We start from the raw sequence: 18,081 nt of genomic DNA on the forward strand, positions 1-18,081 counted from the left end.
TATAATTACTATAATAGTACAATATATATATTGTGTGGCATATATTGAAGTGAGCTATTTCAGTCGCGGGCGACGTGTGTGGCACGTGCCACACATACTATTTTTTTCACGCCTCTCTGTGACAAAAATTCTACAACGCATATGGAAGAAACTTAATCGGTGTCTTATAGTGTTTTAATTTTTTTGATAGCACTAAGTACCAATAATTTTTAATAATTTAATGAAAAAAACAAAAGAAAACTTAATATCCTCAAACTGATAACTTTAAATGTATTGATATTCTCCAAATAATAAAATTACTACGACACAGATAAAGTTATTCCCTATGCGTTGTGGAATTTTGGCAATTCTACTTTAAATACAGAGGGAGTAAAATAAAATCGTCCCGTACAAAACAGTATTTGCTTTGTTCTACATTTGTAAGACGGAGACAACACATTAGTGATGGGCACTATCGAGTTAAAACTATCGAATTCGGTCGATAATATCTAAAATCACTCGATTGTTTTTTTAAACTCGATAGTCAAAACTAGTTGGTACCAGACGTTCAGGCGTGTATTACAATTTACTACCGAATGAGAACTATCGGTAGATAAAATTAGTCGGTGCAATACATGTGCAACTACCGAAAAAAAACTGTCGAGTGTATTACTCGATAATTTTTCAAAGCAATCGATGGTTAATAATATCTTTCAATCGAAAAATCAGTCGGTTGTTTTTCAAACTATCGAATGATAATCGATTGTACAAACTATTCGGCAGTTCCCATCACTACACACATGCGGGTGTGACGTCATTAAGGCATTAAGATAGTAAGATACGAAATATTATAGGTATATAATATAAGTAATATAAGTATATTGAATTCCTCATATATATGTAAAATATTAACAAAGCATTTATTCATTATTCATAAACATTCGTAGTTATTAATTATTATAATAGATTTTAATTTAAGTGGACGTGGTACTCGCATTTGTTGACTCCATCTTACACATGTAGGTACGACATAAAAAATTTTTGTTCACCAGTTTCAATATAGTTAGTCCTGTAAGGTATTTAAGTAAAAGTATTTGAGTAAAAGCATTCAAATACTTTTTTAAGTATTGAATAACTTTTTAAATACTTTCAGCATGAAGTATTTTGAATGGTATTTTAAATACTTTTTTTTTGTATTAAATACTTTTTGGTATTGAAAACTTTGGTTTTTTATTCGAAATAATTGGTTGGACAAATATTATTGTCAACTACAATAATAGAATAATAGTTTTATTTAATATTCTGTATTTCTGTGTTAGCCGAAGCCCAAAGGTTTCTGAAAACCAGATTTCTAAAAAAAGTTATTGCATATTGAATAACAATATTCCCTTTAAAACTATTAGATTACCTACTTCCTATGTGTTTATATTACGATATTATTAGAAACCCACTTTAAAAACCAAAAGTATTTGAAAAGTATTTGAGTAGTATCTTAAATACTTAAAAAAAAATATATTTGAGTATTTACTCTAGTAAAAGTATTCTTTACAGGACTGAATATAGTGTACTGTCAGTTGTGATATTAGCATGAATTGACTTATTATTAAACGTTTAGGTAAAAAGTTAGAACATTATCTGTGTTTTCTCGTTGGTTTTTTACGATATTTTAATTTTTAAGACAGTTATGAGTATGCAAAATATTAATATTTGAAAATGCTCATAGTTCACTTAAAAATTAAAATATCGCAAAAAAACCAACCAGAGTTACCTAAAAGTTTATAAATAAGTCAATTATTTTTAATATCAAAACTGACACAACACTAGTGAAACTGGCGAACGAAAATTATCTATGTCGTACATGTGTATATGGCGGAGACAACCATAGGCGGAACTATACCTTAAAGTTAGGGGGGCTTCAGCCCTAGCATTTTTTTAATTAGTAAATTATAAATAAAACGTTTAAGTATGTTATGCCATGGTTAACATAATAATATTATAATTACACATGTGCAGTTTAAGTACATTTTCCCTGCAGCATAAAACAATGGAACGACACGGCGTATCTATATTATGTGATTTTAAGCCTTTGTCCATTCACGTAGTACTACAGTATCCCCTACCATACTCATAATATTAGGTGGTAAAATATTAATTTTTTTTATTGGATAACTAAGAGTTAAGACTTATAATCATAAGATATTGTGATAAAAATTAAAAATATATAAATCATAAATATAATAATAATTTTAATACAATTAATAAATATTTTTTATTTTAATTATAATATAATAGGTAATAAATAATAATATAATAAACAAATAATAATAATAAATTATAAAATATTGTTTAATTGCATGACCCTATCCCCATCCCCAAAGATACTACTGAGTAGTGAGTGTATTCCTTTTGAGCCCTTATATGCTCTAGTATTCTTAGTTACTCTAAGCTGCATTACAATTTAATTATTTTATTTAATTTTATTCTAGTGATAATTTACCTACCTACTAAAGAAAATTATACATTATATGTTGTTTATAATAATATGCATTTTGTCGTAATGTGGACCTATAACTACCTAATGTATATTTGTAATACATTCAAAATTATGATCATTGTAAATAAGTAATGAAATTACATTTATGTCATGTACCTACTATATGCTTGAATTTATTTTGTTTTATACTATAACATAATTAAACCTTTTGTGTATTACTCTAAAAAGCAATGGCCAATAATAATAGAGGAAGAATACCAAATACTTTAATTGAAAATATTAATGATGAATTTTTCAATTTGAAAGATCAAGTAATTTTGGATGGCCAGAGGAAGTATTATTGTATTGTAATTAATATAGGTATCTAAATAATATATACAATTAAGTATGCAATGTATGATTAAACATACCTACATCTTTAATACATTCAAGTATTTAATATTTTGAAATTAATAGTCTCTACATCTTAAACTTATAATAGGTACTTAAATTAAATAAATAAAAAGGGAATTGTGAAATGTATAATTTTCGTAAAAAATAAAAATATTAAATCAAATAAATTTGTAGGTATACATGATATTATCTTTTATTAGGTATAATTTGTAAATCCAAAAATATATGTATATTTTAGATATAAAAAGAACTTGATTTACATACAATTAAAATTTAAAACTTATTTTCTTATACATTTAAATAACAATAATATTATTGTTACATAAGCACTAAAGAGGTTAGAGAAAAGTAAGCACACAAATTTATTTTTAGAACCGTAACTCCGCACAATACTTTTTTTCTATATCGTAACTGTGCTAAACTTCCAAAGATATTTTTAAAATTATAATAATTAACATTATTAAGCAAGAAACAATTGCAAGTCATATAATACATAGGTAGATCAAATAATAATAAATTATATAAACATTTTAAAAATATATTATTTAGTGGCCTCGCTGCGGCTATCGTTTAAGGGACAACATTTAGGCAATTTCTAATCCTGCCTTAGCCACCTGGAATCTATGTGTTAGTTGTAAATGATTATCAGTGTAAGTGAAATTCAATGCGCAGGTACCACTCTCATACACGCATGTGCATGTGAAATGTGAATACGTCGATAACAATATAAAATTCACCATTTCGAGTTTTACGACAACTTACTCATTGTTTTGACAACATTTAAGTTTACTTACGTTGACTGATTTTGATTCTGAAAAATTATTTTAACTCAGCAGAACATTTTTGTAGATCGAACGAAATGCTTTCCGTTTTTAAATTGAATTATCTATGATTCGAAAAAATCTATATTTTCAAGTTTTTTATTACAGTTCACAAAAATGATTACATTTTTAAAAAGTGTTCCGTACGATCTATAGTTCAAATTTTAGTTGTAATTTTCACGCATTTTTATTTAACAAATAACATTTTATCGACAAATATAGAAAAAAAACTAAAAAATTGAAAATTAAAATTGTCCGTAAACAGCTCAAAACAAGTCAAAATATAATGAAAATCTTATGGTGTATAGAAAATGAAAATTTAAACATTCAGTCAAATTTTCATGTGTCTACAGTTTTTTTTTTAAATAACAATAAAATAACAAAATCACTACTTTATAAATCGAGTGAATATCCAATGTTGTAATAATAGGTATAAAAACTTTAAACGCTCATAAAAATTTAATTTGACTTTCCGGTAGAGATTTTTTGTTGATAAAGGTAGACAAACTTAATTTGAAAGGAAAAAGCCATTTACTAAAAATCACTATCACTATTCAATCATATTGTGGGACTGAAAGGGTTAAAATATTATACTTTTTGGTTCCTAAATTATCTGAAACTGGTACCAAAATTATTTGGAACTGAATTATTTTATTTTTGGAGAACTAGTACCGGTACAACCGATACCGAAAATCAAAAGGTTCCAGTCCCTGTGTACAACACAAATTTAAAACCGTGGTACCGTAAAGTTATGTATCATAAATCAGCTGGAAAATTACGATTAAAACATTTTTTTTTTTTTAAATTTTATAGAGAATGTTTAGATAAAAATAGTGATTTGATTTTTGAGATGAACATTTTTTAATTGATTAATGTATAAGTTCAAAAAAAAAATATACCTACATACGATTAAATAGTAACTAAACAAGTTCATCGTCGAAGTCGAATGATAACTTTACTGTAGACTGTAGATGAGACTTGTATTTTTCACCACATAGGTGTACAATATATTATCAGTAGTTAATACATTATAGACAAGATACAATTTTTGAAATATCTTAGATTTTACTTTGCTTTTTATTTGAAATTTCATTATTTACTATTTTATTCACTTTTATTAGCAATTGGAAATTACACTGCTGTGTTGGCCTATATTAACCTGTCAATAATTAATTAATTAATTCTTGACTCATTTTTTTTTTATTATCACTAAACTACATTATTATACACAGTTACAGTATTATTTACTAGTTTATTTTGCCAGCTTTCTTATAACTATCAACTAAATATAATAATATATTATATAATTATATATATATCAAGTTTTTTCGTATGACGTTATTAACACACATTAACAATAAAATATATATCAGTGATTCTAATACAATAAGAATGTAAAATATCGGCAATATAGGCAATTTCTTTTTTGATGTTTTTAAATCAATATATATTCTTACTTACCTTATGAAAACACTATCAACAACATTCCATTCGTGAGTCATCGTGGCCGGTACCTATCTACATATTTTTGTGGCCGGTACCTAAACATATTTTCCGTAACTCGTGTAAACAAACGAATAAACTCATGCTTGTATAAAGGCTCGTTTCCGCCGTGGTTTTCGACGGCTCGTATTTCAGACCACGGGTAAACAAGAATTCTCTATCTGCTAATTGAGTGACACTTCTGTTTAGTTCTGAGCCTATAGGGAACATTATAGCATATAGGGATTTTTTTTAATAAGTCATTGAAAATACCTATATAAATACTAGGTTTAAGGTACAAAATATTTTAAAAAATGTTGGTGAATTTTTCATCAGTAAATAGTGGTTAAAAATGTAAATTTTAGTTTTTACATTATAAGTTCCTTTCCAGTTTCCACTGGTCTATGTTTTATAGTTAGGAATCTGTAACTTTGAATATATAATCTAGACATGTTGTTTAATGTTTGGTATACTGTCGTTGGGCGATTTGAACATATCATAATCTTTTTTTTTAAGATAAAAAGGTTCAAATTTTCCTCTTAGTCAAAAATTGGTGTTTCTTAAATATTTTTTTTATCATTTATAACATGGAAAAACTCAACGACAATATATATATTACTAATACTAGTAATACTCAAGTATTATTAATTTGAATTAGTATCATTTTTCAGATCAAAAATATTTTAAACTATTGATTGTTTTGAGAAGGAACTAAGATTTAGTGTTTTCAATTCTGCTTTGCTGCGAGTCGGCGGTGCACCGACGTAATATTATAGCTACTGGTCGATGGTAGTTATAGAGTAGGCATATTTCGTGATTCTGATTACTATAGTAACGCGCTCCGACGGAATTCGTCAATAACTCAATCGGATATTCCCCCTCATTCGGCGGCGGCGGTGGCGCATAAAATTTATATTAAATGCATAATGCCATATCATGGGCTGGCTGGGTTTTCGACCGCCAACTATAGGGGCGCCACCAAACGGTACCGGCCGACGCCGGGTGACGTCCGACACACAGAGTGGCAACTGGCAGAGCGCACAACCATAGAACATTGATTTGCTCGAAGACATTTTTTTTTTTTAAGAAGAAGGTAGACAAACTTATGAGGAATCTTGTATTACATTTTCAAATTTTAGATTTAAAAAGAGAATTTTTCATGAATTTATAACTCAAAATAATTTGCAAATTTTCGTAATTTTTACGTATTTTGTCAATATTTGAACTTTAGATACTTATAAAAAAAAATCGTGACTATGGATTTTTAATTTTTTTCATCCGCTTTTGAAACAATATAATAGGAACCTTCTATTAATTTTTCAAGCTTTTTTAACCAACAAATAAAATTTTATTGATATTTATAGAAAAAAAAATATATAAAAAATGGAAACTACAAATGTCCATAAGCAGCTCAAAATAAGTCAAGATATTTAGAAAGTGTTATGGTGTATAAAAAATGCTTATATAAATACTCAGTCAAAATTTTATGTACCTACTATACGGTCATTTGTTTTAGAGTTGCACTAAAAACCAAAATCGATTTTCTCGAAAATAGATTTTGCGTAAAAATTCCCGTTTTTCCTTAATTTTTAACGTCGCTTTTGAAATCTACTGGGAAATTTTTACTTTTGACTCCCCAAACTAGATTCACTTTCCTTTTAAAAAAGATACTGTTGAAGAAAATCCAAGCCCTTTTACTGTCCTAAATGGTGATGACAGACACAAAAAAAAAATAAAAAAAAACACATCATTGTAAAATCAATACATTCATCGTTCCACTCAGAATCTAAAATAATAAATAAGAATGAAAAAGTTTTAATTAACTGTATTTTTTTATTTTAGGATGACAAGGTTCCAATATTGAAGAACCTTTTCATACTAAGCATTTTATAATTTGCATTTTATTAATTTGTATACCAACTAATACAGCAAATTATTATTATAATGTTGTGAATTAAACTATACAAGTTGCTGCATGTCTATTATAGAGCTTTAATTTTCAAAAAAATGTTGTCCGAGGAGTAAAATATTTGCTCAAACCTGAACTCAAATCTTAAAATTCCTCTCCTGGACAATTTCATAAAAACAATTTAAAACCTTTTCATTCTAGACCCACGAATTACATAAGTTACTAGGTATTGTGTTGTTTATTTGTCGGTAGGTACTTATCTAGTTATCCAACGATTATCACAATTTTATTATTATGAATTCGATGTTAATATTTATTTAATTTACAATGTATATATTCAATGCGGTAACCCTTAGACAATATATTATTGATGTAGCCAAAGCGTATTATTTAATATTCTGTGGCCGATATTAGATACGAGTATCCGAATTCGGTGACTCGACGCTGATATCGGCCACATTTCTTTGTATTAATTTAATACACTGTGGCACCAACCATGACAAATTAAATATGTATTAAATTGTATGTCAGAAACTCATGATATGCATGTCTGTAACGTAAGCATTTCTCTAAGGTTGGGCGGTGGAGTGGTGGTGGATTCTTCGGCGGCGGTAGATAGCGGTGGATAGAAACGGAGAAATGCTTATGTCATAGAACAAGACTGGGTGGAGGGTGGATGCGCGATTGGTTTCAAAACTGGTATATTTTATTTATTTTATTTTATTTATGTATATTTTAAGCCAATCGGCAGTTAACAATAGTGCATATTATGTAAGTAATAACAATTAAATAGAAAAACAAAATTACAAACAAAATTAACAGTAATAAAGTATAAGAACTCTATAACAAAAACTAGAGCGTACAAATAACAGAACAACAGAAGCAGCCTGAGAACGCAGTCAAAACAACTAGAGCACATTTAGATTAGTAACTCTGAGCATTCTATGAAGTGGATGATTGTAACCATAGGCAGTAGAGTGATGGGGAACATAAAACTGGTCTAGGTTTCTTATTCCACGGGTAGGAACTTTGAATGGAATTTCAGCGAGTAAATTAGGTGAATTAGAAAATGAGGACACACAATTTTTTTTAAGAACATCATTAGTATCAGCATTGATTAAGGGATTACGTGTAAAAAACTTATTAATACAACTTTTAAATTCATTTAAAAAATTGTTACTGTACAGATAGTACAGTTTAGGTGGTAAGAGGCTTGCATGTTGGCTGTTGAGTAAAGTGAAGTTGAGGTAGATTTGGTATCTGCCTGCCCTACCATCGGCCAGCTACGTCGTTTTTTGGCTACATCTTTGTAACTGACGGGACACCATTAATATACTTCACCACAAGATTTAATTCACCAGACTGCTTTCTACGTTCAAGCTCAGCATGGGATGAGCGAAGAAGTTGACGTTCCAAAGATGTTGTATCCCGAACCAGCCGGAGATTATTTGAAATATTAGAACCATTTCGGATTGATTGTCTGAACTTTAGTAAAAGGTTGGCTGCCTCATATTTAGATTTAAATATAAGTTTCAACGGGCGTGGCTTCTTAGAAAGATGACCACCAAGACGAACTACTTTGATATCTACAGGTAAGGTAGTATTGATTGAGGATAAGGCATTGGAGAGTTCAGTTGTATCATCGATTATTCTCTGACTGGGCGAAGAAGAACTTGATTCAGGAACATCATATGCAATAACACTTAAATCACACAAATTTCTTTCCGAGATTTCACGTAAGACTTTGGACGGCAAGTCATCGTTGACAAGAACTATATGGTCAGCTTCAAGTATAGCAATACAAGCTGCAAATGAGGAAACTTCATTGCGGAGTAACAGGTTATCATTTTTTAAATCTGCCAGCTGCTTTGTTACCGATTCCAAGCTCACCTGAAGTTTGTGGAATTGTGAAGATTGCGATGCTTGCATTCCGGCAAAGGCTTGCATAAAATCACCATTTGTAGGGGTACCAGAACGGGTAGCCGGTTTAGAGCCAGTTGCTATCACAGGAGATTTAGATTTGTTGATATATTGCTGACATTCTTATTTAATTTGTCATGGTTCTAACCATATAAGTGGTAACCCAAGTGGCCAAGTATACTAGTGCAATTTTAGTTTTTTATTTAATTTTATTTTTAAGTAGGTTGTTTATAGTAATAGCACAGAATATATATTGTGTGATCATGCTTTCAAGTGGGATCATCCTGTATAATGTATATACAGCGTTTGTATACGTATACGAGCGCCACGCGATATTTTCGATAAAAACAAAAGTCGCAAAGGGTATTGTTGGACGTTGAACGCATGGCGGTATAGTGTTGCCTCCGGCGCATCGCGCGCATACTTTATTATAATATAATAATATGTAATAGTGTTCTACGGCGCGCATGTGTATTATAGTAAAAATACGACAAACGCGCACGCGCGCTGCAGGCGTGGAGTGTGTTTGTAAATTGTGAATATGTTGCGAGTCGTAATTTATAGTATTATAATAATTTCTTCATGTCTATTCGCTGTTTGTTTCCGACGACGGTAATTTAAATTTATATACTGTACAATGTACGTACATAGACATTTTGAACTTTGGTAGACATTATGTAAAAAATAGGAGAATTTTGAATTTTCTAATGATTTATAAACCTTGACATTTTGTGATTATTTAACTGAAATTTACTTTGATGAATTTTCTAGATTTCTACCCAATGTTATGGCCTCTTTTTCAATTAGTTCTGAGCAAATCACAAACAGTTGTGAATCTTTTCATTGAGAAATCCATTCCTTGTTTACAAAATCACACAAAAACATTTGTTTATTTATAAACGTCTTAAACACAAGTCAAGGATCCAATCAGGTACATAAGTACATTATTTTCAGGTCAACTCACCAAAATAAAAATTAGTAAAAACACAGATTATGAAGTTAAAAAAAGGAATCTTTCACATTTCATTAGTTTGGCATCATTACATTATAAAAAATAATATTGAACAACTTTATAAAAATACTAGCTACACGACATTCCTCCGGAAGAAATTATTTTTTTACAATTTAATTTAAAAACATATGACTATTTTTTGGCTATACAAATAATAAAATATAATTACATATTGTAGTTATTGTTATTGCTAATTTCTGAAAATTATATATCCTACATTTTGAATTTAACCACTGGAGTGGTAGATTTTATTTTTTTTATTATAGAATAGAGATAAGGTAGAAAAAAATGTAACAATAAATTATTTGTTCAATGAATAATATATATATCAAATGGAAAAATGCAAGTGCAAACAAATAAATAAATAATTAATAATAATAATAATAATAATAATAATAAATAAACAAACAAACCGGTTTCCTTCGTCTCATATTATTAACATAAAAAATCCTTATATAAATGCTTAGTAAAACAATTTTATTTTGCAATAAAAAATTATGAAAACAGTATTCCCGAGCATTTATATTTGGTTTTCATACTACATTTCCATTGTTTTGCTATACCTATAATATTAATGTGCGCTGCATAGCTAGTGTTTGAATATCTCGCATACGTACTCTCATTAATTATTTATTGCCTGTACAGGCAATTGGATTTCCATTAAGGTTATTAACTGTTAATGTAAAACGAATAGGCTTGCTTGGTAAGTTTTAAATACTTAGTTTTACAACGATAAATTAAATTAATAAAATATCATTTTAATTGGAACAATTGCAAAAATACTTAATAATTAAAGAAATTAGATAACAGATATTAATATCACATGTAGGAACTGCTGCCGTTGTCCCAATGAGAGTCACGTTGTTCAAAACTTTAGTAGTGGTTACAAATTCAGTGGAGGTGGTTGCAGAATTGGTATGATTTTTAGGAACTGACGTTGTTGTCTCAATAAGGGTCACGTTATCCAAAACTTCAGTAGTGGTTGAAAATCCAGTAGAGGTGTTCGAATAATGAACATGACGCGAAGGAACTGCCGTCGTTGTCCCAATGAGGGTCACGTTGTTCAAAACTTCAGTAGTGGGTACAAATTCGGTGGAGGTGGTTGCAGAATTGGTATAATTTGTAGGAACTGATGTTACTGTCTCAATAAGGGTCACGTTATCCAAAACTTCAGTAGTGGTTACAAATTCAGTGGAGGTGGTTGCAGAATTGGTATGATTTTTAGGAACTGACGTTGTTGTCTCAATAAAGATCACGTTATCCAAAACTTCAGTAGTGGTTGAAAATCCAGTAGATGTGTCCGGATAATGACAATGAGTATGACGCGTAGGAAGTGCCGTCGTTGTCCCAATGAGAGTCACGTTGTTCAAAACTTCAGTAGTGGTTACAAATTCAGTGGAGGTGGTTGCAGAATTGGTATAATTTTTAGGAACTGACGTTGTTGTCTCAATAAGGGTCACGTTATCCAAAGCTTCAGTAGTGGTTGAAAATCCAATAGAGGTGTTCGAATAATGAGCATGACGCGAAGGAACTGCCTTCGTTGTCCCAATGAGGGTCACGTTGTTCAAAACTTCAGTAGTGGGTAAAAATTCGGTGGAGGTGGTTGCAGAATTGGTATAATTTGTAGGAACTGACGTTGTTGTCTCAATAAGGGTCACGTTATCCAAAACTTCAGTAGTGGTTACAAATTCAGTGGAAGTGGTTGCAGAATTGGTATAATTTTTAGGAACTGACGTTGTTGTCTCAATAAGGGTCACGTTATCCAAAACTTCAGTAGTGGTTGAAAATCCAGTAGAGGTGTCCGGATAATGACAATGAGTATGACGCGTAGGAAGTGCCGTCGTTGTCCCAATGAGGGTCACGTTGTTCAAAACTTCAGTAGTGGGTACAAATTCGGTGGAGGTGGTTGCAGAATTGGTATAATTTGTAGGAACTAACGTTGTTGTCTCAATAAGGGTCACGTTATCCAAAACTTCAGTAGTGGTTGAAAATCCAGTAGAGGTGTTCGAATAATGAGCATGACGCGAAGGAACTGCCGTCGTTGTCCCAATGAGGGTCACGTTGTTCAAAACTTCAGTAGTGGTTACAAATTCAGTGGAGGTGGTTGCAGAATTGGTATAATTTGTAGGAACTGATGTTATTGTCTCAGTAAGGGCAACGTTATCCAAAACTTCTTTAGTGGTTGAAAATCCAGTAGAGTTGTCCGGATAATGACAATGAGTATGACGCGTAGGAACTGCCGTCGTTGTCCCAGTAGAATTGGTATTGATTTCGATGACTTCGTTTTTATTAGGCATCGTGTTATTGACATTAATTTTAGTTTTCAAGTGATAAGTAGTAGTAGGGGAAGCAGTTGTGTTAGGATTGTCATTGGGTCGACACAATTTGTCATCTGGATAACGCATACAAAACTTAATTTTTTCCAAATAATAATTACTAATAGGAGATATATAGCGCGATGATTTTGATTTAGATTTTTTGTTTGTAGTATCTGTGGTGGCTACTACCATGTAATCATTATTTCTAGACTGTTTGACGACGAATCCTGATGCTAACGTAGAATGTGAATATGCCATGACGGTCAATAGAAATATAAGGAAACATAATATACCATTATTCATTTCTGTTGATAAAAATAATACAAATACAAAGATAATTGGCTGAGAAATTCAATTTTGGAGCTTATTATTCAGAGAAGTTACAAGACAGGTATAAAACAGATAGTTTGACATTGAAAATCAAAAGTAGATTTTCGCTTAAATATTTAACTAATATTTAAGTCAAGTCAAGATCAATAATATATAAAATTGAGTTAAATAAAATAGTAAATTATAAAAAGTTAATAAAATATTATTCATAAGCCAACTAATATTTATTAAATTTTAACTAACCTTTGATGAAATGAGAGTAGTTAAAAGATGTAGATATAAATATAGGTTAGCTTGGATTTCTTCAACTGTTTCATGAACTAGAAAAAACAATGTGTTCTCGTATCGTAATGCACACTTCTTATATACGATTTATTTTTACCTTATCAATAAGAAATATAATATTTTTCAGTTTAAGAAAAAAAGCTTTTTCTTGGTATTTTTATTATTAACAATAAATTGTGCATGTACAAAACAATGGTTTTAATTTCATTACTCTTTTAAGTATTTTTATTATATTCATTTAATTTAGTATGTATATTAATACATACGTCGTACATATTATATATAGGTATAATACAACTATAATCATTACTGCCTACAACAAGAATTTAATACAATTTATGCTAATGTGTACTTCCATAGGTAATTACTTATTAATCATAGAAATAAGTTCAAATATGGTAAAAATAAAATATAGGCGATACTATTAAAAAAAAATTACTTCATGTGCGTGTCTACCAAGAGATTACAATTCGTGAATTCTGAATAAAAATCCTTCAGTGTGCGTACAAAGCTTACTCAAAAAATCATAAAATAAACCATGGTAGGTACCTATATGTTTAGTTGCTCAAGGTTTTAAAATAAAATGTGTAAGCACAATATACTTTGTTTATTTATATTTAAATTGAATTTAACTGGTATGAATTAGGGACGGATCCAGGGGGGTCTAGGGGACCAGCCCCCCCAGATATATTTTTTATAAATATAAATATTATATATTAAATAGCAAATAAACAAAATCTAAACTTCTTTTCACATTGTCGCTTTATATTATTATACTAGCTGCCCGACCTTCCTCCAGAAGAAATTATTTTTTTATAATTTAATTTAAAAACATATGACTATTTTTTGGCAATACAAATAATATAATATAATTTCATATTGTGGTAACTGTTATTACTAATTTCTGAAAATTATATATCCTACATTTTGAAATCAACCACTGGAGTGGTAGATTTTATTCTTTTTATTATAGAATATAGAGGTAAGGTAAAAAAAATGTAACAATAAATTATTTGTTCAATGAATAATATATATTTCAAATGGAAAAATGCAAGTGCAAACAAATAAATAAATAAATAATAATAATAATAATAATAATAATAATAATAAATAAACAAACAAACCGGTTTCCTTCGTCTCCAAAATAAAGTTAGATTCTTATATATATATATATTAAATAATAAATATTATAATAACAATAATTTATTTATCACATTGATTACCTATACCTATACCTACTATTATGACAAATTTTTTAAATTAAGAATAAAGAATAATATTTTCTTATAATAGATTGTGTTTGTATTGTAAAAAAATTGTTGCCCCCCCCCCCCCCCGGGTCTTTGCTCTGGATCCGTGCCTGGTATGAATACATTTTTATTAATTCAACAAACAAATATTAGCTGGGAATTTTGTATACACGCCACATAGTTATTATTAAGAACCTGTTAAAAATATGTAATATAATATGACAATGGTTACAGATTTGTAATTTAATGAAAAAAAGAGAAAAATAAAAGTTCTTAGGATTGCTAGTCACTTTCCACTGAAGGTTGTAGTCAGCGTAACGTAGCATTTTGTAGAGAGGATGATTATTATTAGGGCTTGGATTTATATGCAAATGTAAATGTTTATATAAGTGTACCTACTTATATTTGACTTGGAAAAATTCTGATTAAAAATCTATACCTACGATCTATCGTATCTATCTGTATATTCTCATATATTAAAATGTGCAAGTTTGCTTAGGTATTCATGAAAAATTCATATTAATTTCATAATATTATGTTTTTGCTAAGACCAAGTTTATGCATAAATTGTCTAAGAATCATATACAGAATCGTATATAGAAACCATATTCTCTAAATTAATGAAATAATGTATAGGATAAAATTGGGGAATTGTCAGTTAAATATTTATCCAGATAAAAATAGAAAACAGCTCAAAATAAAATATGTAGGTAGTAGGTACCCTAACAATGCGATGTCGTAAGACATGTATGCTACGTCGCTATACGAGCTAATCTTAACAGGGTTCCAAATTTGAAATTTCACTACATACAATTTTGATTTACTTTTATAGTTTTATATAATAATATTTTATTTGAATAAATCCATACAAATACACGCTAATCATTTTTTCATAATATAATCGATAATAATGAAAGAGTGGATGCGTACGTATTTTCCAAAGGAAATGCTAACAATCAAGAATAACTCTACTTCTGTAAAGACTGGAATGCAAACTCAGATAAAAACATAAAATAAAATTATCAACATTTGGTTAAAAATAAATGGAATTTAGTATAAATCATGAAAAGGAGATCAGTATTCAATAGCATCCATAGGTACCCCGTGATTAAGGTAAGAACTATAACAAAATATTATATTAATATCTATTATGGTACCTATACCCTCAGACCCTCTTGGATCTTCTATACTCTATATAGTATATGAATATGATCTAATGGTCCCCTATAGCCTATGGGTACCTACACCAAACCTATACCTAACTATTTACTTTGTTATTAGTTTTTTTTTAATAATAATAATAAGTAAAAGTAATAAATATTTTATTTAGCAGTTTTGAAATTATTTACATGATAGGTATAATTATTATTATTTTTTGTTACGTTTCATCGTCTATCACTAATGATGTTTTGTTTTTTTGATAGACGTGAGTCTCAAAAATAAAAAATAAATTATTACTTATTATTGCGTTATAGTTTTAAAATACTTGGTAATATAATTTATGCCAACGCATAGAAAATATATGATTGAAGTAAGTGTACCCATTTCCCATGTTAAATATTATTAGTAATTTAGTAATAACATTCAATAATAACAATAAAAAAAATAACAAAAATTATTAGTTACGAATATTTTTCTTAAAATCGTTTATCGTTTTCTTTATTTTTTTCAAATTAAAAAAAAACATATTGATATAATTTTATTATATAAATTGTATGATTAATCACTGAAACAGTACGTAAAATCTACAGCTACCTTTATTTAATATTGCCGTAATCGCTTAATGATTATAATTTATAGCTACCATAAATATATAATTGAATCAAAAACTTAGAAACTAACATGCTAGCTTATTTCTATTTAATTATACTATTGAAATCTACAATTTATTATTGTTTATTGTTACATATTTCAATAATGTTACACGTACTAGTACAGTCGTAGGTACATTTGCAACACTATAAGTGACCACTGACCAGTAACCAGACAACCAGTAACCATCTAACTCAAGCACTTTGTACTAAGATAATTAACACGGATGATTGGGGCCGTTATATACTTGAAAATTTTAAACAAAATGGGGTTAAACAAATTCTCCTTTATAAGCTAGAAATTAACTATTACTCCTTTTAGGGTATGGTTCAAAGGAATATATAAGTATTTATTCAATACAATAGGTATAATTAGGCAAATACAATAACAAGATACTGGACGGAAGTACAAAAGAAATGCTTAGAGTAAAAACATAATACGCATTAATGCTGAATTGCATAAAAAAAGATTGATTAATTTAATGGTTCACTGACCATTCCTCACTTGATTCATTGAGTGTTCAGTGATTGTTTATACAACTCGGCGCATAAAAAATTATGAAATATGAGAAAGATCATCGAAAATCGAATGAATACATTTTTACCTATTTATTGATTAATAGTAGACAGGTACTTGAAACATGTAAATGTTATTATTAAATAATAATACCTTATTAAAATTACCTTATTAAAATACAAGTGTTTGATTCGTTTAAATGATTAGATAAACATTATACCTATTCAAATAATTATGTTTATACTAAAATGCTATTTAAGTCTTTTGATTACGAAATATTTTTACTAGTAATTATTTATGATTAAATATGAATTGATGATTATGACTTTTTGCATGTTTTCGCAAAGAGCTGGGGTCCGTATACCTTTTCAGACAGCTTTCCACTCGACAAGCGTATAGTTTTTCGATGAAGTGCGTTCGGGTGTGCTTGAATCGATCGCTCGTATTGGAGTATGCCTTGTTGCATCCGTTCACTGAACAAACGTAAGGTTTCTCACCTGTGCATATATATTTCAAACTTCAAATTTCACATTTTATATTGGTTACAAATTAAATTTATGTATTTATAAATACAATACACAAAATAAAGGAGATATAATCTTTCTTTTGGAAAGAAGTGCGTTTAAAAGTGTATACCTACTTGTTTTTAAGATGGAAATTACTAGTTAGCCTTCTAATGATGAAATTTAAGTATAGTGTCTATATCTTGAATTGTGTATAATTGAAAGGATGAGCCGCCGCCGCTTTAGGTGATGCGTAAATAAATTTATAATATTGTGAAATATGAACTTTTACAGTTTTGTTTACTGTGAATATATGGTTGTATCTTAAACAGCCAAACAGGGTGCACCAAGAATGCTCACCTTCTTTTTTATTCAATAGACAATAATGCAGTTATTTAAAATCTGATTTTTTGTATTATTTATAAAATTTCCTGTGGAGATATAAAATTCTGTTTTTCAAATGAGCACCCCCTCTTCAACTGTAAATTATTCAGCGGACATTTTGAGTAATTACTCAACTTTGTTGTGATTTATAAGATATAGGGTCTATGGTGATCTCTACATTTTAGTCATTACTCGTTAGTCGTTAACATTAATCTATCAGCATTAATAATTTGTAAAAATGGCCCAAGTATTACAAATACTAGTTCCAATATTATGTCTATTTTATAATTTTGTAAAACCATTTTTAAGAACAATTATAATTTTGAACTAAGTAGGTACCTACATCTAAATGTTTAAAAAAACTATCCGTTAAATACACAGTACCTAAAAAATGGGGGGTTCATTTGAAAAACAGAAGTTTGTATCGTCACGGGACATTTCTTGTTAATATGTATTTTACATTTTTACCTACCTATATAACAAACGAACAGATACGCTTACTTAGTTACCTACCTATTGGCTATAACCTAACTTATAATATAATTATGCATATTATATTGCAGGGGTGGCCTAACCGTGGCTCGCGTCATAGACTTTTGCGGCTCGCATCTTAACGTAACATTAGACGTAAATTAACGAAAGAGCCAAGATGTAAAAAAAAAAAAAAAAGGTC

The 18,081-nt window shown here is 29.2% G+C and overlaps 1 protein-coding gene across 1 annotated transcript; it reads right to left on the reverse strand.

Moving 5' to 3' along the window:
• Positions 1 to 10,469: 10,469 nt before the first annotated feature.
• On the reverse strand, positions 10,470 to 12,985 carry LOC103310147 (mucin-5AC-like). Its single transcript, XM_016806535.2, has 2 exons — positions 12,902 to 12,985; positions 10,470 to 12,633 (listed from the first exon to the last, which is right to left on the reverse strand). Exon 2 carries the CDS (start codon positions 12,629 to 12,631, stop codon positions 10,769 to 10,771), a length of 1,863 nt encoding a protein of 620 aa, XP_016662024.1. The 5' UTR covers positions 12,632 to 12,633; positions 12,902 to 12,985; the 3' UTR covers positions 10,470 to 10,768.
• Positions 12,986 to 18,081: the final 5,096 nt, after the last annotated feature.

The sequence above is a fragment of the Acyrthosiphon pisum genome, chromosome X (assembly GCF_005508785.2).
Source record: "Acyrthosiphon pisum isolate AL4f chromosome X, pea_aphid_22Mar2018_4r6ur, whole genome shotgun sequence".
Classification (NCBI taxonomy): Eukaryota; Metazoa; Arthropoda; class Insecta; order Hemiptera; family Aphididae; genus Acyrthosiphon; species Acyrthosiphon pisum.

What these genes read in the sequence shown, in the direction of transcription:
- LOC103310147 (XM_016806535.2), bottom strand. Translation starts at nt 12,631, where the DNA reads ATGAATAATGGTATATTATGTTTCCTTATATTTCTATTGACCGTCATG.